General features: G+C 42.7%; 1 protein-coding gene across 1 annotated transcript in view; it reads right to left on the bottom strand.

Annotated features, from left to right (window-relative positions):
* Positions 1-23,097, bottom strand: part of nlgn4xa (neuroligin 4 X-linked a) — a 112,077-nt gene that overhangs the window by 6,274 nt on the left and 82,706 nt on the right. The window contains exons 4-5 of the mRNA XM_085447586.1: positions 12,122-12,307; positions 7,679-8,468 (exon numbers count right to left, since the gene is read on the bottom strand). Of these exons, the coding sequence (XP_085303712.1) occupies positions 7,679-8,468; positions 12,122-12,307 (976 nt within the window). The remainder of the gene's footprint in view (positions 1-7,678; positions 8,469-12,121; positions 12,308-23,097) is intronic.

Here is a 23,097-nt window from a genome sequence, read left to right as displayed (position 1 = left end):
CACCACCTTCTGTTATTGAATAACAGAGCTGAATTACAAGCAGATTTTCTACCTTGTGTGGAAGACATGAATTTGTATTGAAGTTTGATCTCTTACCTTTGAGCGAGTGAGTGCCAAATTTGAAAAACCTCCTATAAAATGTTAAGGAGAGATATCATTTGGGCATGCCCATGGATGGCTGTCTGATTATGTAAACCCACGTTTCATTTCAAGTAAGGAAAAAAAGTCTGGAATTCAGATGGAGACATACAGAAAACAAACAGAACCAACAAAAACCAGCATCAGTGGCATTCATACCTAAACACTTCACAGTATTAATGCTTTCTATATTCTAAAGGTAATGTAGGCCATAGAAAATATTTCTATACAGTTTCCAGTTTTCAAAGACATGAGTGTAATATGTTCACAGCACCACCTGTGCCATTTCATAAATTTGTCCTCTCATTAAAAAGGTTGATCACAGCAACGCTGCGAGGCTTGCCCTCCAACTGGTGCTTACATATGGACTCATACATTAGGCGTTAGCAGGTGGCGGCGTTTCACTTAAGGCCTGTCATCTCAGCACTAACATATGCTGGAACAATATGCCATCCCCTACCACTGCTATCAGCTTTAAGAAATGTCAATGTTTGAGGTCCTCCGTGCTTATTGAACAGCAAAATATATACTCCTCTTCCAGGTTTCCATCAAGCATCCCATCTGTTGGAAACAGCGACTCTTGCTGTAAGTTGGAATCCTACATCTGTGTTCCTGTCCATAAAGCAGGTGTTTTAAGGCATATAATTCACAGCTGCAATGCAATGTCACTACAGAAGTGCAACAGATACTTTCAGTGTTACTTTGTCCCAGCTGAAAATATCTATGAATAAAGTAGTATATTAAAAAATATTAAAAAAAATGTCTAGAATGTTTCAATCCTGTTTTAATCTGAGTTACAGTGATGGGGAATGAGGTAGAGGCCAAATACTTTGCTTTGGGAGAGGTAAATCAGCAAATGATGATATTATGAAGTGAACACAGTCTAAAACATTACTTAAGATTGCAGTTGCAATGCAGCTTTTATGATATCACTTCATGAAAAATGGGAAATATATGGCACTCATAAAACTCATAAAAGACAAAGAGAGGAAGTGAGGAAGCATTTAACGCAGTGAAGGCTGACATACTGCTGATTCTTCCACTTTCTAAATCAGTTGTGGAGACTTCAATATTAACATCGCTCTAGGACTGAACAGAGAGAGACTCAACTTTTGTTCGTCTGCCTGAAAAACATTCACTGTTTCCAAGGGAATGTGCTCGGTCCAGTCAGCAGCAACACACATGTAATGGGCCTGTAATCACTTTTCTCCTTTCCCTACATGTATGTCTGTGAAGATTCTCAGTCATCCAGGTCATCGTGCCACCACCATCTTTGAACAGAGGGCGGGGCTTACGACACCAACTATCCATCTATGATGCGGTTCTGAGATCCTTCCCAGACGCATTAATGCCCACATACATCTTGGGCCATTTGACCGCAGTAAGTCATATGATAGGGTGAGATTAGGTTTCACAGTGAGCTCACCCAAAACTTGCTGATTGTGACCTACACCCGTTTTCACACCTTGGCTTGTGTGATTAGGTAGAGGATCAATGGGGGTCCATGACCCTCTTGGGGACACTCCCATAGGGCTTAAAATCTGGGACTCTCCACCAATTGCTCTTAGAACTGATGAAGCTTCTCAGATGAAATGTTTTCAAGAAAGCCAGACGCTTTTCTTTCCAAGCCCCTTAGACTCTCCCTACACATACCTGTATCAGTGCACTGGCAAATCAAAAGTTCAAAACTTCTAAAACTTATGCCTGCTATGTGACAAATGGCAGAACTGTACAGCTGATATTCTGAAACTCAGCTGTCACTGCATCATCCAACACATCACATCAGTATGTTTCAGTCATATTGAAACGCTTCATCTTTAAGTGGCAGCCATGAAAGGCAGATAAACTGTTTTTGATGATGTGCCACTTCTTTAAAGAATTATGCTGATGTGTTTTGAACATTCAGCGTGCAGTTAAACCCACATGTACACTTATTATTCAGCTGTTATCTCAAACAACGTGCTTTGTAGTGTCAGTTTTAAAATGGTGATCTTTAGAAAAAACTATTAGCAATAAGAAAAAAGGATCAACGGTAAGTTCACATTACATAGGTCATCGCGGTTAGCTCTATCTTAATCTTAAATGTTGTTTGGGATTATACTTAATTACTTTCATCTCAGGAGAGCAGTTTATTTTTCCTCCTTTTTACTCAAGACTCAAGTTATTTGTAAGATACCATGGTCAGCAGTGGGCTGTGTCTATCTGAATATGAAAGCCTGGGATAGCACAGTGATGCAGTGATTAGCACTCTTACTTCAAGTAGGTCTCCCATCTACCATCTCCACACTGGGGTGCTTTGGAGTGTGCATGCTTTCACTTACTATGTGTTTATACACCTCTGCATTTAAACATTATTATTCATCTTTGGCTCTCTTCCACATTGTGTCTTTGTCCACATTTGTGTCTTTTGTCTTGGCTCCCACACCTCGCCCTTAGCCATTCGCAGCAGATGGCCCTGCCCCTCCCTGAACCTGGTTCTGCTGCAGGTTTCTTCCTGTTACAAGGTAAGAGGTGGCTGTAGCTCAGGAGGTAGAGCAGGTCATCTACTGATCCGAAGGTTGGTGGTTCAATCTTTGGCTCCTCCAGTCTGCATGTCAAGTATCCTTTGGCAAGATACTAATCCCTCTGGAATGGATGCATCTCCAATGCATCCATTCCAGAGTGTGAATGTACTTAGAAAGCACTATGTATAGAGAAAGTGCTTGTGAGAATGGGTGTGAATGTGGCATGTTGTCTAGCTTTGAGTACTCCGAGAGAGTAGAAAAGCACTATATACGAACCAGTCCAACTCCACCTGGGTGTCTATTGTCTTGTGTAGTCTGGAAGAGGATTGGATGATGGGGTTGGTGCAGTTTTCTCTGCGGTGGAGTCGGGTGGGCTGTCCCGGACTCTGTGGGGCTGGGTGGTGCTGCTGCTGCGGGCCCCGGTCCGGATGGGCCTGGGCCCCCTTGCCCTGGTGGGTTCCGGAGTGTGGGGGTGCCTACTGGGGTCAGCGGGGGAGCTGGCCCCAGGGAGGGGCCGCTTGCCCCTCCCTCTCTTCCCTCCCCATCCTCAGCTGCCTCCCTATTCCCACTCCTCCACACCCACCCACACACGCAGGGCTTGGGGTGCAGGTATGTCACCAGGGTGCAGGGGAGGCACTCCCCCTCTGTCCCCTTCTGGCCGCCTGTGCCTCAATTTTATTCTGCAACCTAGACATCCACATTACTCTTACTCTCACATAACACATACATATAGGGGCTTGGGGGTGGGCACGTCATACAGCGTCCAGAGGATGTTCTGTGTATTCAAACCCACCTCTGGCGCTGGTGCCCTACCCTCAACTTTAAATGCATTTAGACACTGAGGGTTTTTCTGGAGGAGCCGTGCTGCTCTCTGAGAGGAAGCTAGTACCACGTTCTCCTGAGTTTTAAATGCACTTTAGAACAGCACACAGCAACACTACATATGAGCGGGCGTAGGGAGGTTTGGGGTCTTCACTCACCCCGGTTGTGTTAGCCGTCAGGGCTGGGGGGCTGGGAGGAGGTGCTGGCCGTCGGATTGGGGTCTGGGATGCGGAGCCTCCCTGCTACTGCAGATAAGGAGGCGGTCTGCTTTCCTCCACCCCAGAGAAAAGGGTTACATGTCCTGGGTCTGGGTACGGTTTTCCCTTCTGGGGGCGGGGGTACCTGGACCTGGGATATAGAGTATGTTTGGGGAGTGCGACTGTCTGTGCAGTGTCTATTTGTGTCTGTCTACACGTCGGGTGAGTGCTGAGTATTTGGTTGTGCATATGGGGTGGGAATGCATGTTTGTGTCCGCGTGCGCCTGTTCGTCTGTGTCTATATGTCAGCTTGGGTCTTAGACTCCACCTCTCTGAGGTATGGAGACCTGTCTCCCCTCACCACACTCCCTGCCGGTGGCTGATGCCCTCAGACGTTGGTGTGTCGGTGGTTCTTGGTGTCTGGGGCTGGGCGCTCATGTATGTACCGGCTCACTCCTGGTGGCCGATTGGCGGGGCGTGGCACCTGTGGCCCAGCTGGGCCCCTTCTGGAGGGTGGGTGCCCCCAGGCCTCTGGGCCCGGTCCTCTCTAGTACAGCTGGTTGCCGGCAGAGCCCGCGGACACGTCACTGCAGCCCCCTCTGGCCTCTGCTCCGTGGCTGCTTGGTGACCTCTCGTTTGGGGCTCTCCTCAGCTCTTCCCAGGAGGGTGACACGGTTTCCCCCCCTGGTGGTCCTCCTTGGGTCCTCGTATTCTGGGGCCTCTGGATGTCTGGGGCCTGGATCTCCTCCATACCTGCTTCATACCCTGGTGGACGGGGCTGTGGCTCCCCACACTCCCTAGCAGATCGTTACATGGAGAAACCTTTGGAATGCAAGCATGCTGATCCACACAGGTGTGCACACAGGTGTGCACACAGGTGTATACACGGGTGTTCACAGACGCGGACTACAGCTTTCTTGGCTGCTGCCTCAAAGCACATTGTGCACTGTCGATCTTGCGTGCTGCACAATAACATGTAATATTTAGTATCTACTGATATCTACTGTTAGCTAGTTTATTGTGATGGTGCTGTTTTTTTATTATGTTGCTCTTTTGTTTGTTTTCTCTTCTGGTTTTTTTTCTCCATACAGGTGATCCAGGTGTTTTGTTTGTTTTTCTTTCTTTCTTCCCCCCTTCTCACCGTCTCTTCTCCCCTCTGTTTTTCTTTCTCTCCGTCTCTTTCTTTCATTCTTTCTCCCTGTCCTATCCCCCAGTCATGTTTGTCCCTTGGTATCTTTCTTGGCCTTCAGACAACAATTCTGATGGCTAAAGATCCAAACGGGACAGGCAAAAAAAACAAACTCTATAACTGTAGGGTCTTTATCCTATTATATCAAGCACATTGTTGTGATTTGGTGCTACATAAATAAAATTGAACTGGAGTGAATTCAATGTTCTTCCAGTGTCTGCGTGAGTGCTCTTCAGGTACTTTGCTTCATCTCACAATCCAAAGTCATGCAGTTAATGGGATTATGTTAACTGGTTTTTCTAAATTGCCAATGGCTGTGCATGTGAGTGTGGATGTTGTGTGTCACTCTGTGTTAGCCCTACAACAGAGTGGCGACTTGTGATAGGCTGAAAGCCGACAGCTCGCTGATCCTGATGTGTCGGCGGGTCCGCGCTTTGTGTTTACGCCTGTTTTTGCACCGATTCTAAAGCTGTTAGTTTGATCTCTCTCCAAAGAATATTGACCGAACCAGCAGCAAAAGAAGATCCAACCCTTCACATAAACATCGTCATGAATTCACTCTGACTTTCACTGTTTTGCTTCGACCACGATGCACAGCTCCCTCTCTCTCTCTCTGTACTTCAAGAACAGTTTCCCTTTCTTCATTATTCGCTTGCTTGTTACGCACAAGTCTTCCGTTGTTTACAGGCTGTCGGCCGCTGGTTTTTTTTCCTGTTTACATACTTCTGAAAAGAAAACCTAATTTCTGCCGTTCAATACTGAACAAATTTAAACTTTTTAAAATTATACAAAATGCAAAACGCTGTGTCTCTAATAAAACCGCTGTAACGTCAGAGGTAACGTTCATAAGGTAATTAATGGTTTTCTTTCGTTTTTGATGTACTGCAGAATATTTTTATAAAATCCAGGCCAGGAAAATCACCTTCATGTTTTTCTGTGTTTTATCTTCAGCTACTTTGACACAAAGGCCTCTGCTTTGATAAAGCCTTGCGTGTGTCAGCTTCCTTTTTATAGATACAAAAATATGTAAATTTACTGATCTGAATTATAATATTTCTGACTGTCAAAATTTCCCAGATTCAAATCGAATCGAATTTAATAGAATCGTGGATCGAATCGATTCTAGAAATCAGTGACGATACCCAGCCCTAGTTAACATGCACATATGGTATCATGCTCAACTTGTCCAATTCTCTGTAGTGATATGAGGAAAAGTAAAAAAAAAAGAAACGTCACTCTGCCATGATTCATGACAGTGCTTTATTCTGTGCCCATTAAAAAAGCAGCAAGAGAAAAGAGTCTTCCAAAATGTCTGCAAGTCTGCCAGAATGAACACTGCAGATTATGAAGCTGATCATGACTTTATTTATTCGCCTTAAAGTGAATTTTCAGTATGAGTGGGCTGCAAACACGCTGATACCTAATCTCAAGGTGTGTGTGAAGCAAAAGCGTGATCCAAATATAAACAGCAAGAAAATCCTTTCATCAAACCCAGCACTGCTGCAGCAGCTGGGCGGATTTGACTTGTTTTATTAACCTCCATTTGATCTTTTTGACTCACATGTTAATCATTCAAACTCTAGGTTAGCAAGAGTTTATGTTCTGTCTATCCTTAGAATATTAAGTATTTATACACAGTATGTATTATAGGTTACCTGACGTGTATGCATGCCACCATACTGTCCTTTATTGTGTCACAAACATACAATAAATGCATCTCATTAGGGGTTGGAGGTCATTTTGCTGCACTAGATTGGATCCACCTATATTTCTTTCAATTAAATCATGACAGTCTTATTTTAAGTGATCACCTTTACCCTATGATCAAACATTTCTGTCCTTATAGGAGGAGTCATCCATTGCCCATTAGGGCTCACGGAGGTGTTTGCAAGTAATAAAATGATTTGAATCACACGTCTTCACAGTCACAGGATCTGATGGTGATTCATGGCTACAGTGAAAATTTTAACTGAAAATAAAAATAAAAAAAACTACAGAAGTAATTAAATGACTATTTGAATCCACTACAGTCATGAAAACACGTGGAGCTGGTTTCTTGAGAAACAAAAAACACTTTACGATGCTTTTTGCCACTTCACTCACAGTACAATTAAACCAGTTATGAGAATAAGAGGGTAGCGAAATGGGAATATGAATTTGGTTTCTTCCATATAGTGCTTTAAAGAAAGTACATTTCAAATAAATCTGATCCCAAAAGAATGGCAGATTAGCTTGGGTAAAAGACCGAAAGTTGAGGCACACAACGATGTGTGCTGCTGGTAAAGTTTCTGGGCTGCCTTTACTCGTAACAGCCATCCCTCAAGATTCTTTCCATTTATTGGAGATTATGTTTCGGAATTTCAGGAGTGGGACCACGCCTCCAAACACGCTTCCGGCTGTCATCTACAGAGGTTCCCCCAGTTCTGCAAGCTGATCATTCTCGTTTACGTGCCCCACCCTCCCTCCCTCCTTGGTCTCCATTTTTTAACTTCTTCACTTCTATTTAGTGCACGGGGATCTGCCAGGGAGCCGTCGCCAGTCCCCTTCGAGGCCTTCCCAAAACAGCAGCTCAATTCATGTCAAAACATCACCTTTACCTGCTAAAACGCTGTCAAACCTAAAATGAGGACGTGGGCCCAGCGAGTGAAAAGCAATGCAATATCAGGGACTATAACATCTAATCCTTTTACTGAATCTGATGTTTTTGGCTTCTTTAATTATTTGTCTGTTTGTCTTGTGTTATTTTACACGTATTCAGAAGAGTTTGATACTACTGATTCTATAGAGGCATTAAATAGAAAGAGCAGTGAAGGAAAAGAAGCACTTACCCTGTTTTAGCAAAGTTCGTCCAGTAGGTCATGACAACAGCACTTAACATCACGTCATTCTTGGAGAAATTGCAGTTGAAGAGATCCGTTGGGCCGATCATGGGGATTCCAAATACGTATGGGACTTCATCTCCATGAGCTGAGTCAGCCCAGCTGGGCTTCATGTCACTCTGACAGTGGTGATAGAAAGCATAGAAATATGTGGGCGAACCATACTGAGCATGGAGGTCAGCTGTGGCCACAGCTGGTGCCACCCACTGATGGTCAGTAAACAGAGCCACCAGGGTTTTGCGGCGAGTTTCTGGGTTCTCCTTGTCAGCCCAGTCAGTGTACATGAATTTGATGGTTTCACGGAGAGTGTCTTTGCCCTCAGGGTAGCCATACAGATGGTCAACAAAGTCAGAAACAGCAAAGTCAAAATCATTGGCAGACACGCCATCCTCACTGTCCACAATGCCATCAACAAATTTGAACCCCTCACCCTGATTGACCCCCAGCATAATGTCATAGTTCAGGAACTCCCCTTGCTCCATGAGAATCTGGGGGTCATCGGGGATCACATCACCATCGATCACTGGCCCGAAGGCAATGTGGTACTTAGCGGGTGTGATGTACTGCTCAATTAGTTCCTTGTAGTTCTTCTTCTGCAGACACTCCACCAGGTCGATGGTGTCCAGCATGTTGCAGCCCACCTTCTCAGCCAGGGCTCTTGTATATTTGGCAGGCTGGTAGTTGACTGCCCAGCTGGACAGAGCAGTGCCGCTCTGGATGATGGCTTTCTGGAACAGATCTGAGATTGGAATTCGTGTTAGTAATATACACACTTCACTGTATTCATGCTTTATGGTTTAAATTGGTATTGCAAAATCGGCAGTACTTTTCTCTTTCAAAACAGATTTTGATGGCACTCCAATCTATTTAACTGTTTGTCTGGTTACAGTGATTACTGAGTACATGCCCTTTTACCATTTAATTGAATTCAGAATCGCTGAAAAATTCTGTGAAAGTTATTTTCAGATTCGTTGTCACACATTGTTAAAAACTGGTGCAGCAGTTTATTGAACATGGAAATACAACATATGAAACAAAAACTGAGTTTTCAAGTTCAAACAAGCTAGAAAGTCAGTATTTGGTATGACCACCTTTAACAAAGCCTCAACTCTCTTAGGCAACCTTTCACCTTGATAAAGCAAATGTTTTGCCATTTGTTTGTTAACACTATACCAAGCAAGACAAGCACAGTTATGATCTGGGAGAACTAATTCTCAAGCAATTTGATGTACATTATTCTATTGTAAGACTATAGTAATTAACCCTCTACGGCTCCTCTTCTTTCTTGGGTTTTGCTGCTTGAGGTATTCACTAAGCAAATGACGAGTTTTGGTCATCTTCCTGATGTACTCATGGGTCTTTGTTGTTTTATCCTGACACTCACTAGTCCTTGGCCACCTTCCGCTCAGCTTACGGTCTCAGGGTGCAGGACTTATGATCCCAGCAGGGTGTAAGCATTGATTGCCCAGATCTTGTTATTCCCATTCAGCTCACTCCTCAGGACTTGTTTACTCTCTGAAGGAATTAAGTGTTTACGGCTTTCCTAGTGGGCTCTTCATCATTCCCATTTGCCTGTGGGATTCCAAGGTACTTGTAGCTGTTTTCAATATCTCCAATGTTGCCTTCTGGTAGTGCAATCCCCTCAGTTCTGACTACCTTCCCTCTTTGTCCGAATGACGTTCCAATGTCTTTGCTGGAGTTCCGAGTCGTGTGGATCAGTGAACTGATGTCTTGTTCACTCCTGGCATACAGCTTGTAGCATGCCAGTAGTATGTAATATCTGTAGCCAGTCTTATTAACGATCTGGCTGAGAGTGTTCAGGCCTATGCAGAACAGCCGTGGACAGGTTAATACTTGGGAAATCCCACACTTAATGGCGTTTGCTATATACCCATAAAATTCCTGACATATGCGATTTGGATCTTGTTGCATTTGTACTGTTTTAGGCATTTCTGGATCCATGTCTGATGCAGTGTTGCAGCTTTTCTTATAGTCAATACAGGCGGTGCACAGGTCGGTTAGTCTGGTCTTACAGACTCGAGAGACTGCTCTATCTACACGGAGTTGGTGTTTTGCCCCTCTGGTGTTTCTGCCAGTTCCTTTCTGGGGCCTGCTGATGTATTGAGCCTGTTCATCTTAGCCGCTATGATGCCTTTCAGGAGCATCCATGTTAAGCTGAGGCAGGGTAATGGCTGGTAGTTGGATGGGACCAGTCTGGGGATCCTTGAGGATCAGGACTGTCCGGCCTTCAGTTAGCCATTATGGAGGCATCTCCTCCATTAGTAGCTGATTCATTTGTGCTGCCAGATCTGCTCATGTATTAGTTTCTTTTCGGTTAGCCAGTCCTCCAACACTTCAACACTTACAGAAAACATTTCTATCCATCTACCCTACATGTAAAAAATAAAAATAACAACATGTACTAAGTGGGTACAAAGTGTGATAAAATGTGTTGCCAAAGAGGTCATGACTACACATTAGTACATGATGATGTGATGTGGGTAAGACTTCTCAAATAACACTGGGCATGCAGACCAGTATAACAGAATTTTAAGAAGCCATGTCGCCATTATTTCCAGCACACATTTCATAGCAAATAATAGAATAATTCATAATATTTAATTTACGTCTTTCTGTCTCTAACGAATGAATGAATGATAAACTGGCATATAGAAGATATTTGCTGTTACTATACTTCAGGCTGGTTCCACATTCTGGAACATTGTTAGCATGACTTCTCGAGCTGCCAGTCAGTAATTGGGCCACAGTGCGGTAGGAACACTGAAGCCATGGGTTCTATTTATATTCATGCAAACACAGTGGTGACTCAGCCGGGCTCAGTTAAAAGTATGTTATTCGGACAGAGCAGATGTTTCCCATAAAGCCTGGTTAGTCGTGTACAAGCTTTCACCACTGTCACTGTTAGTTAGATGTTCACTCTAAAACTAAACACACTGAAAGAGTGAGAGTGTTATCAGCTTCTGGTGTGCTGCTAATGCAAATGTTGAAGCTACATAAATCTTTATGGCAGCTTTACAACAGAGATCCAACTGAGGCAACAAGTGACAATACCTTCCTTTGTGAAGTCTGATGAAATGAAGGTTGCCTACAAGGGTGTATGGGCACCATGACTGCTGCAGCAATTGAACACAAGGGATTTTATATGTGTCTATCAAGCCATTCATGTTTCTTCAAGTACAAGATAAGGAAAATGAAACGCCAAAATAGCCATGACATAAGGAAATAAAAATCTTCCCTCGCATATTTGGTAAAGCGACCAAGAGACTTTTACCAGCAAGATAAAAATATACATTTTGTGCAGAGTTTTGTTTTTCACAAAGTTTTCATATCACAAAGAGAGGACAGCTGAAGGGGAACTGCGAGAACATTTTCCAAATCTTCCAAATCCTGTTTTTTGCTTGTTTGTTTGTTTTTACTAGAAGAATTATCTTTTGTGTTTTTTAATTAAAATTTTCCATATTATTGTCTGTAAACAAAGATGTAAATACAGTCTTTTTCTCATTCATACCTCATGCTCCAGTGTAAATGACTACAGACTGCATTTCAGTATCAAATATGATAAACAACCCAAGGAACGTGCATGTTTGTCATACGTATGACATCTAAGAGACAAAGAGCAAACACTCCATTTTCATACAGGAATATTTTTTGTTTGAAAAAGCTACAAAGTACACACGGTGAACAGGCGGGGCGATGGATATACAAACTGAAGCGCTTCCTCCAGCTGAGCAGAGCTTAGGTTTATATTGAGGTTATGTTCTCTTTTCTGTGGTTTTGTTTCTTTGTTTACAAAAATTGCCCATCGACCTCTAGTTGCTGTGCACAATTAAGTCAATTAAGTGTTTGATTTGCTAGAACTGAATATGAACGAATCCAGTCTATGTTTGAGAAAAATCTGATTACCTAGGTATACATATATCCACTCAAGGACAAATAAATACCTCAAAATAGTGTTGCCATTGTTAACTATTGCACATGCCCCCTGCCACAGATGTATGTAAATGCAAAGCAAGAGGAAACAGATGCAGGAGCTACTTGTTTGCATCCTTAATATCAAGGGTAAGTGAAGGATAGGTCTAAATAACTGCATGAATCTATTTAATACTGTAGGAGTTAATTTTAATTTTAACTAAACAAGAGAAAACAGATGTCTTTTTGCTACATTGTTTCCTCTACTATGAAATGTGTTATCATTTCAGGTCTGCTTTAAAAAAAAACTTCCACGCTTCACGATTCACTGTGGGTTTGTTTTTGATGTGAAATCCACACTATATCAAAATAACAGCAGGAATTATAAACTGATGACAAGACCCCTGCTTTTGACCATATATTACTGTGGTTGTGCCTTGATCCGTGAAAAAGAACATGTACCTTCTGAGTAATGTGAGAGGGTTAGCAGGCTGACACACGATGCTCCTGCACCAGAGCCAAAAATGGTCACTCGCTTTGGGTCTCCTTTGAAGGCCTGGATGTTTTCTTTGATCCACCTGAGAGCCTGAATTTGATCCAGCAGTCCATAGTTGCCCTTGGCTGCCTGGTCTCCTGTGCTTAGAAACCCTGTATTGGTGAAAACACACAAGAGAAAAGAGATCTATTCTTTACTTCCAAAAGGCACTGACTTAATGGGAGTATTCAAATTACAAGTAATTTTTTAATCTCTGAAATGCCTAGTACACTTTTTTTAATCTGGAGGCAAGTTAAACTGGTGAAATAGTGTTATATTTCTCATCTGAATCAATGTGACCTTGAGTATATTATGAAAACAGAAGATTGTGCTTCTCTGTATAATTATTTCAAAGCTGCACTTAGCTTCTTTTTAAAATCTTCTGAAACCATCTAGAGGTACTAGTGTGTACAATGCTGTAGAATATACTTGAAGAAGTACCTACTATCTATTAAACTTAAAATACTACCTATCATCCTCGTTTCTACAAGCACAAAGCAAAAGAACCAACCAAAAGCCCACAAATTTCCTTTAAATGTGCCTCTAAACTGTTATGCACAGAGTGTATGTGCACGAAACTGTCTGGTAAATGCTACCTCCTGCTGGTGACTTTTTTAAAAATAGGAATCTTATATATTAAAGTTTCAAAGGGAGCTTGTGCTAAATTCCAGCTCTGTGTTATTATTTTCAGTCTGTGTTTCCTGTTTTATTTTGAAGGTCCAGGTCTGATGTTATGTATCTGGTTTTGCTTCCCCTGTTTCGTTAGGCCTGATCTGCACACAGCCGTCACATAACAGTGAGGTGATTTGAGCTATGCGACAAAGACACAATAACAAATCTCCAGCTGGAAACAGTGATTAGAAGATGGGGGCACTGGTGATAAGTGGATGGACATGGTCAACAACGATACTGAGGTAGGTTGTTGTGTTTTGACAACCCTGCTGGTTCTAAAGTGTGTCAAGAAAATATCCCTGTTGCACCGGCCTAGGGGGAGCCGGAGTGCAACACAAGGAAAACAAGAAAAAGAAAGCAAAGAAGTAAAACACACAGCCACTATTTGTTTTATTAATTCAACAGGTAGCGAGCATCACGGTGGGCATGGACAAAACAACAAACAAAACACACTAGAAATGAAACAGAACTAACTTCCCTACAGTGAGAAAACCCTAAAAGAAAATACAAGCCTCTTACCTGTCTCCCTAACCGAAACACGAGAAAAAGGTTCTAAAAAGAAGCGGCTTCCCACCCCTACAGCTACCATGTCCAGATAGAGGTCTTTCTAAACTATTTCCACTGCAGCCTAGCTCTTCTCATCTCAGGAAACTCAGTCACACAGAACACAGGGCCGAACGCACGGCTCGCTACAAACAGGAAGTAGGAGAGGCTGCCGGCCCAGTCAGGACCCAATTTGTAGCCGGCCTCATTCCATCTTCCACCAATGGTCGGCCTCCACCTGGAAACTTACATAACGCAAACATCACAGAGTGCAGAGGTTTTTTTTCTTCGTTCAATGTATCATTAAGTCCTTGCAAAAATGACACAAAGACAAAAAAATCACTGGAGAGCGTCTTTGAAAATGGAGAGAAAGCCAAAGATGTGACACCAGAAGAATCGGAGAGCGCCAACAAAAAGAAAGCTGCATTTAAAAGAAAATTTCAAGGATCATTATATTTGCATTACATCACCCAAACACACACACAGACAGTTTGTCCAACGTGAAACTGGTCCATGATAAAAAATCACCTTTTTTCCCACTGCCATGTCATTGTACCTCGTAAACAGGTATAAATCAATCAAATGGCCAGTGATACAGCACAATAGATGTCATGGAATGACTTTATGTGATGACCAAATTGATTTGAAGAACCACAAACATGCCTTGGCATGGAAATGTGCCATTTCTTACTCCAAATTTCAATTTTATTCAATTCATTATCATTCTAGCATTAAAGTATTATCTGAATAATATCTGAATTCATCTCTATTAATATGCAGAATGATAAAAAAATAATTGTTATCGTTTACAAGCCACTCACTGTCAAGTACTGAAAGTGCTTTGAATTTGATTTTGCCCATGCCTACACAAACGGTTGGCCAGCAGACATCCATTTCAGTCAAGTGCCAGACCGAGCAGCTTGGCAGAAGCTTCCACATCCAAAACTTGTTGACAAATTAGCAAATGTGCCTAAACCCATTAAGAGGGTTTCTAAATGCTGACACTGGGGGAACTGGTGGAGCGTTCTTGCCAGGCCTGGGAGCTCGGCAGCCAAGCCAGGCAGCAACAGCCGGGCAGCAACAGCCAGTCCCTGTGAGTTAACCAAGAGTGAGGCAGGGTAAATGACAAATGGGATGAGGGCGGCTGGGTAAGAAAGGGGAAAGAAAGACAAGAGGTAGCCTTTGGCTTTTTCATAGAGAGCCGATCCTGTTTGTCATGGTGAAGTGGAAAGGATGAGAGAGATGGGATGGAGGGCAGGGTAAGGGGAGATTACAAGGCCTCTGGCAGCCTCGTACACCCTGTAGGATGACCACGGGTCCTGGCACTGCTCCCCTTCCTTTTTCCCTTCTCCCTTCAGTCTTTCATTCCTGTTCTTTTCCCCGTTTCTCTCTCCCCTCACATATCTCACCACAAAGAAGCCAAAGAGAGAGGCACGCCTATCAGGCAGTCTTCAGGATGTGTGAAGATTAGTCAGTGCTTCATTTCAAAGCACTATGTCCTCAAAATAGACTGCATGCATAACTAAGCCTACAGCCTAGAGATGCAGCATTGACAACATTTTAGAAGCACAGGCTTAAAGAAAAAAATAAATCTACATGTCAATTTGAAACATCGTTTAGACAAAACTTTTTGGGGTAAATTAGCATGTTACGTGTAGCACTGCATAACATAGAGTTAAACAAGCTGGTGTTTCATTTTAATGATGACGCTAATTTCAAATAGACAAAAGGGACTCAAAGTTTGTTTGTTTTTTAAAGAAAAATATCAAAAGCTGAAAAATGTGGTTCATTAACACATTTTCCTTGTATCTGAGTCTCACCCAGTCCTCATTAGTAGTCCTACAATTCATCAGTCTCACCTGTTAAAGGTAGTTCCCCTACTGATTGTGGCACTTGTCATTTCTGGAATGATTTTAGTAGCCTGGACAGCAGGCGCCAAGGAAAGATTCATTTAGTGCCACTAGGTAATGGACGGGTTTTTGTACAGTGCTCTTCTGAGCACCCATAGTGCTTGACACAACCCTAACTTTATTCTATGCTCTACGTAAGTGCTTCCATCCCACAGACATTCAGACAACGTGGGGTTAGTATCTTGGCCAAAGATATTTGGCATACAGACTGGAGCAGACAAGGATCGACTGGTAGGCTCTACCACCTGAACTACAGCCACCAGGGGAAACCTGTAAGAGCTATTTGCACAAATAAAGAATAATCCTCAGACTTTTACCTTTACTGCTCCATAAAAGGTTAAAAGTGAATGTCCACAATTTAGAATTTTATTCAAGCAATTTAGCAGGAGCAAAGCAAATGAAGTAGTAGGAATCCTAAACCAAAAAGGACCTCAACAGCTACAGGCCGGTGGCTCTGACATCCCACCTGATGAAGACCCTGGAGCGGTTGGTCCTGGCTCAGCTTCGGCGCCTAACAAGCTCATCACTGGACCCACTTCAGTTTGCCTACCAGCCTGGCATTGGAGCGGATGATGCCGTCATTCACCTCCTACATTGTTCCCTCGCTCACCTGGAGACCGCTGGAAGCACTGTGAGAATCATGTTCTTTGATTTCTCCAGTGCCTTCAACACCATTCTTCCCTCGGTTCTAAAGGACAAGCTGGTGAACTCTGGAGTGGACCATCACCTCACTACCTGGATCCTGGACTACCTCACCGACCGACCACAGTATGTGAGGACTCAGGGCTGTGTGTCGGACAGGGTCGTCTGCAGTACGGGGGCCCCACAGGGAACGGTTCTGGCTCCGTTCCTCTTCACCATCTACACTGCAGACTTCTCCCACAATTCCACCCAGTGCTTCCTGCAGAAGTTCTCTGATGACTCTGCAATAGTCGGCCTCATCACTGATGGGGACGACAAGGAGTACAGAGGTCTGACCCAAGACTTTGTGGACTGGTGCCAGCTGAACTACCTCCAGATCAACGCCAGTAAAACCAAGGAACTGGTGGTAGACTTCCGCAGGCACAAGCATTCTCCACTGCAACCACTGAACATCCAAGGTATGGACATTGAGGCTGTGGACAGCTACAGGTACCTTGGTGTTCATCTGAACAATAGACTGGACTGGACTCATAACTCAGACGCCCTCTACAGGAAAGGGCAGAGCAGGCTGTACCTGCTGCGGAGACTCAGGTCGTTTGGAGTGGAGGGCCCACTCCTGAAGACCTTCTATGACTCTGTGGTGGCTTCTGCTATCTTTTATGGCGTGGTCTGCTGGGGCGGCAGCATCTCTGCTGGGGACAGGAAGAGACTGAACAGGGTGATCCGAAGGGCCAGCTCTGTTCTAGGATGCCCTCTGGACCCAGTGGAGGTGGTGAGTGACAGGAGAACGGCGGCTAAGCTGTCATCCCTGATGGACAACATCTCCCACCCCATGCAGCAGACTGTGACAGCACTGAGCAGCTCCTTCAGTGGGAGACTGCGGCACCCACGGTGTGGGACGGAGAGATTTCGCAGGTCTTTCCTCCCCACTGCTGTCAGACTCCATAATAAAGACTTTAACTGATCAAGCACACACATCCATACATATGCAATAATACTAAGTGCAATAATCCTTTCTGTCATCGTTGTATTTTTACTCAGTTGTATATAGTATTTGTATTTGTATTCTATTTTTATCTTATTGTATATTTATTTTATTTTATTCTACTGTATATAGTATTTTATTTTATTCTATTCTGTACAGTTGTGTACTGTATTTATTCTTATTGTATTCTAATTTTTGCCTCATAACTTTTGCACTGTCCACTTCCTGCTGTGACAAAACAAATTTCCCACGTGTGGGACTAATAAAGGTTATCTTATCTTATCTTATCTTATCAAATCACTTAAACTGTACCTAACTAACCTGCTCTGAGCCAATCTGATTTTGTTCTTATTTTGGTGGAGAGAGGTTTATCCCCTTGTTCTGAGTTGATGATAATCAGCCAACAGGAAAGGAGAATCCCCTGGGCATTCAGTGGAAGTATGACGTGAATCAAAATCCTCTTCTGAGCTGCTCGTCTCGCAGAAGACAAAAGGGAAGAACCCTGAGTCTCTGTCACACTTTTTATGACCAGTGCCTGCAGTGCTTGGAAAAAGAATTAACATAAATTCCTGATTTTGAAATGTGTTTTATTTTGATGCCAAAGGGAAATAGGATCAGAACAACATGACATGAACATTTTTGGTATTTTGTTAGTAAAATAAGTCCATAATTTATTCTGGTGATGAGTCATTTTGGAAACCAAGTTGCTAATTGACATTATCAATATTGGTGTAGGGAAACCAAGGTCTTGGAGCAAGTTACACTAATGCACGCTAATGCAAACTTACTTCATCCACATAGAAAATCTGAGGTGAGATAAAAAATGGATTTTTACTAGAAAATAGCATCAGATGACATACAGAGTGAGTGACACATATGAAAGTGAAACTGGCACTGCAGCTCTGTGGACAGACGGTGACCCGGCAGAATGCCAAGTGCTGAAGCTTTGGGCACAAACTGTTCACAGGCCACAGAGCGTATGAGTCACTGTGTTTAATTTAATAACATTCACTTACACTCATACTGGAAATGACAAGTATTTCTTTATCTCATTGAAACTTAAATGTATAAGTTACATTTAAGTTAAAAAACAAACTAGAATTACCAACAGGATGTGAATAAACAGCCACAATCTCAGACATACGTCAGACATAATATATGTTGCAACAAACATGTCAATATGTAAAGCCATTAGCAACATTGCAAATCTTACCTCATTTAAACTTCACCAGTTGATGTATCATGACATATAGCACAGCTGTCTAACACCAGGACCAAAGAAAATAATAGCTTGTTTCTATTAAAACTCTCTGACGACTCTTTCCAACCCATATTTCCTGATGAAGCCTTTTATGAAATGCAATGGAGAGTTTTTGGTTACACGTGACCATAGAGGGCATTTTAAACTGTATTTGAAAAGAGAGTGCCTTCCAAAGATCACCTCAAACAAGGATAATGTGAATCTAAGAACCGCTCTTTCTTAAAACCTGTTGAGGACCATACCTGAGGTTGGTATATAGATGCATACGTAAAAAAATGAATTAATAATCTATATAAAACAAGCAAATGATCTGCACTGGTGTCACCTTTTGTCTTTGGTAGTACAAAGAACAACAATAAATGTGAGCGTCGTGCTGTGACCATTATCGCAGCAGACAGCGGCTGCATGAACAGCTGGTTAACATGCAGCCACTATCATATTTCCAACAACACCCGGCTAAGAAGCACCTGAAATCCTGTTTAATTTCACCTCCTGACATTTTTCATCATCACAGTTTTCATGACAGTTGAGACAAGAAGCTACAAGGTGACTGAGTACTGCATCCATGCCCCCCCCCCCCCCCCCCCCCCCCCCCCCCACACACACACACAGTGAATATTACTATCCTGGATATTGTTATGAATAGGCTCAGGTCTGACTCACTATGGGTGCTTTCAGCGTTTATTGACATGGTGTTCTTGTTGTCCATGTGATGTACAGTGGGGCAAAAAAGTATTTAGTCAGCCACCGATTGTGCAAGTTCCCCCACTTAAAATGATGACAGAGGTCAGTAATTTGCACCAGAGGTACACTTCAACTGTGAGAGACAGAATGTGAAAAAAAATCCATGAATCCACATGGTAGGATTTGTAAAGAATTTATTGGTAAATCAGGGTGGAAAATAAGTATTTGGTCAATAACAAAAATACAACTCAATACTTTGTAACATAACCTTTGTTGGCAATAACAGAGGTCAAACGTTTACTATAGGTCTTTACCAGGTTTGCACACACAGTAGCTGCTATTTTGGCCCATTCCTCCATGCAGATCTTCTCGAGAGCAGTGATGTTTTGGGGCTGTCGCCGAGCAACACGGACTTTCAACTCCCGCCACAGATTTTCTATGGGGTTGAGGTCTGGAGACTGGCTAGGCCACTCCAGGACTTTCAAATGCTTCTTACGGAGCCACTCCTTTGTTGCCCGGGCGGTGTGTTTTGGATCATTGTCATGTTGGAAGACCCAGCCTCGTTTCATCTTCAAAGTTCTCACTGATGGAAGGAGGTTTTGGCTCAAAATCTCACGATACATGGCCCCATTCATTCTGTCCTTAACACGGATCAGTCGTCCTGTCCCCTTGGCAGAAAAACAGCCCCATAGCATGATGTTTCCACCCCCATGCTTCACAGTAGGTATGGTGTTCTTGGGATGCAACTCAGTATTCTTCTTCCTCCAAACACGACGAGTTGAGTTTATACCAAAAAGTTCTACTTTGGTTTCATCTGACCACATGACATTCTCCCAATCCTCTGCTGTATCATCCATGTGCTCTCTGGCAAACTTCAGACGGGCCTGGACATGCACTGGCTTCAGCAGCGGAACACGTCTGGCACTGCGGGATTTGATTCCCTGCCGTTGTAGTGTGTTACTGATGGTGACCTTTGTTACTTTGGTCCCAGCTCTCTGCAGGTCATTCACCAGGTCCCCCCGTGTGGTTCTGGGATCTTTGCTCACCGTTCTCATGATCATTTTGACCCCACGGGATGAGATCTTGCGTGGAGCCCCAGATCGAGGGAGATTATCAGTGGTCTTGTATGTCTTCCATTTTCTGATGATTGCTCCCACAGTTGATTTTTTCACACCAAGCTGCTTGCCTATTGTAGATTCACTCTTCCCAGTCTGGTGCAGGTCTAAAATACTTTTCCTGGTGTCCTTCGAAAGCTCTTTGGTCTTGGCCATGGCGGAGTTTGGAGTCTGACTGTTTAAGGCTGTGGACAGGTGTCTTTTATACAGATGATGAGTTCAAACAGGTGCCATTCATACAGGTAACGAGTGGGGGACAGAAAAGCTTCTTACAGAAGACGTTACAGGTCTGTGAGAGCCAGAGATTTTCCTTGTTTGAGGTGACCAAATACTTATTTTCCACCCTGATTTACGAATAAATTCTTTATAAATCCTACCATGTGGATTCATGGATTTTTTTTTTCACATTCTGTCTCTCACAGTTGAAGTGTACCTCTGGTGCAAATTACTGACCTCTGTCATCATTTTAAGTGGGGGAACTTACACAATCGGTGGCTGACTAAATACTTTTTTGCCCCACTGTATATGGATTAGTGCTACTCGTGGCATTGATGGTGAATGCTCTATGTTAGATCGTTGATTCTGTAGAGGCCCAGGCTGTTTCTTTTCAATCTGCCATTATTCTGTTTTATCAGCTGTCACTTACTGACCTTAAACCACACCACTAAGATTTACTTAAATTGCATTTTGCTCCATCTCTCTTCAGTTTCTCAATCTGGGATAAATATAATATAAATCTCACCAAGCTTGTCAACATTTTCAAGCTTCATTCAAACCGAATGCAAACACGCTGCAAATCTTTCTAAATTACAACAAAATGAATGTTCATCCTCCCATCTGTTTCCATTTCACTTTGCCCTTTGTTGCATTATGTTGTCATCAGTAAGCCAACTTTCATATGTTATTAAAAACATCATATATTAAGATTTCCTTTTTCTTTTCAAGTTTTTTGCTCAGGGTGGCTATAAAAAAGGCGACCGTAACCTGCAGCTGGAGATTCATTTGTAGTGACATTCTGAAATTAGATGCAAGAGACGCATACCTGAGATTCATGAGAAACAAGCTAACTGGACACTTCCTGCTCTCCACTGCTTCAACAAAGGCTCAAGAAAACAAAACAACAAAACATCACTTGGTCTTTGATAGAACCTTGGAGCTATTTATTGTATGGACACATTATTTTGGTGCTAATGCGGTACATTTTCTTGGGCATCAAATTCAACGATACGTTCTTTCGGTCCACGTTTACAGTCAGTGGCAAATGAATGGTAAACTGAGCATCCAAACAGGTGGCTGCTACAGCAAATACTCACAACATGAAGGTAATAGCAGTACACTGTGCATGCTGTCCAGAAAGTAATCTCTCCATGAAACATTAATTATCAGAGAGAATGGAAGGCGGTGATTTAAGATAAGCTTAGCAAGGTCAGCAGCTCTCAGCCATAGCCATGTCCAAACCTTCCTCGTGTCGCATGCAAATTTGCTGAACAGGCTAAATCAACTGAGCACAATCACTGGGGCAAGGGAAGGTGAAGACAAGGCATTTAAAGCGTGTCAATTTCTGGTAATGAGAAAGAAGAAGCTTTAAAGCCCACACGGGACATCCCTGGCATTAAACACTAGCTCCTCTGACTGACAGCACAGCAGTGGAACCAACAGACCACAGCTGTCAGGTACGTCAGCCACTGTGGGTGCATTTGAGGGTCACATCATGTGGCACATTTTTGGATGGCAGCAGAGCAATGAGTCACACTCACAATGGCATTATGATAATGACTGAAAAAGATATTCCTCTACTAACTTCTCTTTTTTTCACGTAAGCTGCAGATTAGCTTTGGTTGGCTAGGCTTCATCCTGTCTCTGCAGACTACACATATTTGACAGTATTTTGGAGGTTAGCACCAATGTCATCATTAATGGAGGTACAAATACATGTAATGTATGTCAATTCACATACTAACACAGTAGGTTTTCCTTCGGGTCCATTAAAGAGTCTCACAGCGACACAGTGTTGCCTTGAATGATGTCATCCATCATGTCCAGCAACACATGCTCCACGGTTTCGTTATGCTGTGACTTTATTATGCAGCCAGTTACCAGTTTAATGATACTATGTTAAGATTATCCATTACAGCGCCCTGCTGGTGGCAATGGGGGCCAAAACAAAGGTAAAGACCAGAAAATGCCCTGTGATCTATCAATGACATAATCGGTAGAAATTAAGTGCTGATATAATCTCACTGCGTAAGGTGACGTTGGAGTGATGTCTTTTAGAAGGACCTTCTTGTAAAGGCTATTTATAGTCCAAATGTGGTCATTGTGGACATCTTTCAATCTCAAACTTTGTTTTTATAATGTTTCTACATGTATAGGCTCTGCAGTCCCATGTTTTCAGCGGAGGGCAGGTTTTCTGGACGGACACAGTCATGTGTGAACGAAGGCAGAGGGAAGAGCATATCCAAGATGGCGCGAGCTCCTGAGCTAAAACAAAAGTGAACAGCTGCGCGGTGCAGAAATGTCCTCAGCTTCTCACAAGCAGTTTGCAAAATGTGAGCATGAACTTGTACAAACTTCTACTTTAGTCGCAACTCCTCTCCTGTGTGCTACCGAACACAAACACAATTACTTCCTGTTACAAAGCTCTTCATGATAAAACCCAATACCAACCTCACTAAAATAAAACGCAAGTGCTCTTTTAAACTTGATAAACACATTGTACTCCTTTTAAAAGGAATTCAAACTTCTTTCTAAATACTTGAACCATTATTATTTTACATTTTAACATCGATCAATTTAATAAATGACAGTTTTAACCTGGTTACAAACAAATAGGTTGATTAAGTACAATAAATAAACCAATGAAAGAAAAGCAGGAAAACCTACATGCACTGAATGAATCAGCAGGCAAAGACACAATAAATCGTGTTTGTTTATAGATAATCAGTATTCCTATGTATCATTGCTGATAACAACAATGTTAAGATTTGTAAATAAAAATAATTACTTTTATTAATCCTGTAAATTCCCTGCATCTGTCATAGACGTCCAAAGAAATGAACCAGTCCAAATGTTGAACGTCATGTTGATGTCC

This window comes from Copadichromis virginalis, linkage group LG23 (genome assembly GCF_057382275.1).
Source record: "Copadichromis virginalis isolate Kocher_CV1m ecotype Utaka linkage group LG23, C_Virginalis_male_GT1.1, whole genome shotgun sequence".
Lineage (NCBI taxonomy): Eukaryota > Metazoa > Chordata > Actinopteri > Cichliformes > Cichlidae > Copadichromis > Copadichromis virginalis.
The sequence above is the reverse complement of the archived record's forward strand: the minus strand, read 5'-3'. Positions and strand labels throughout refer to the sequence as shown.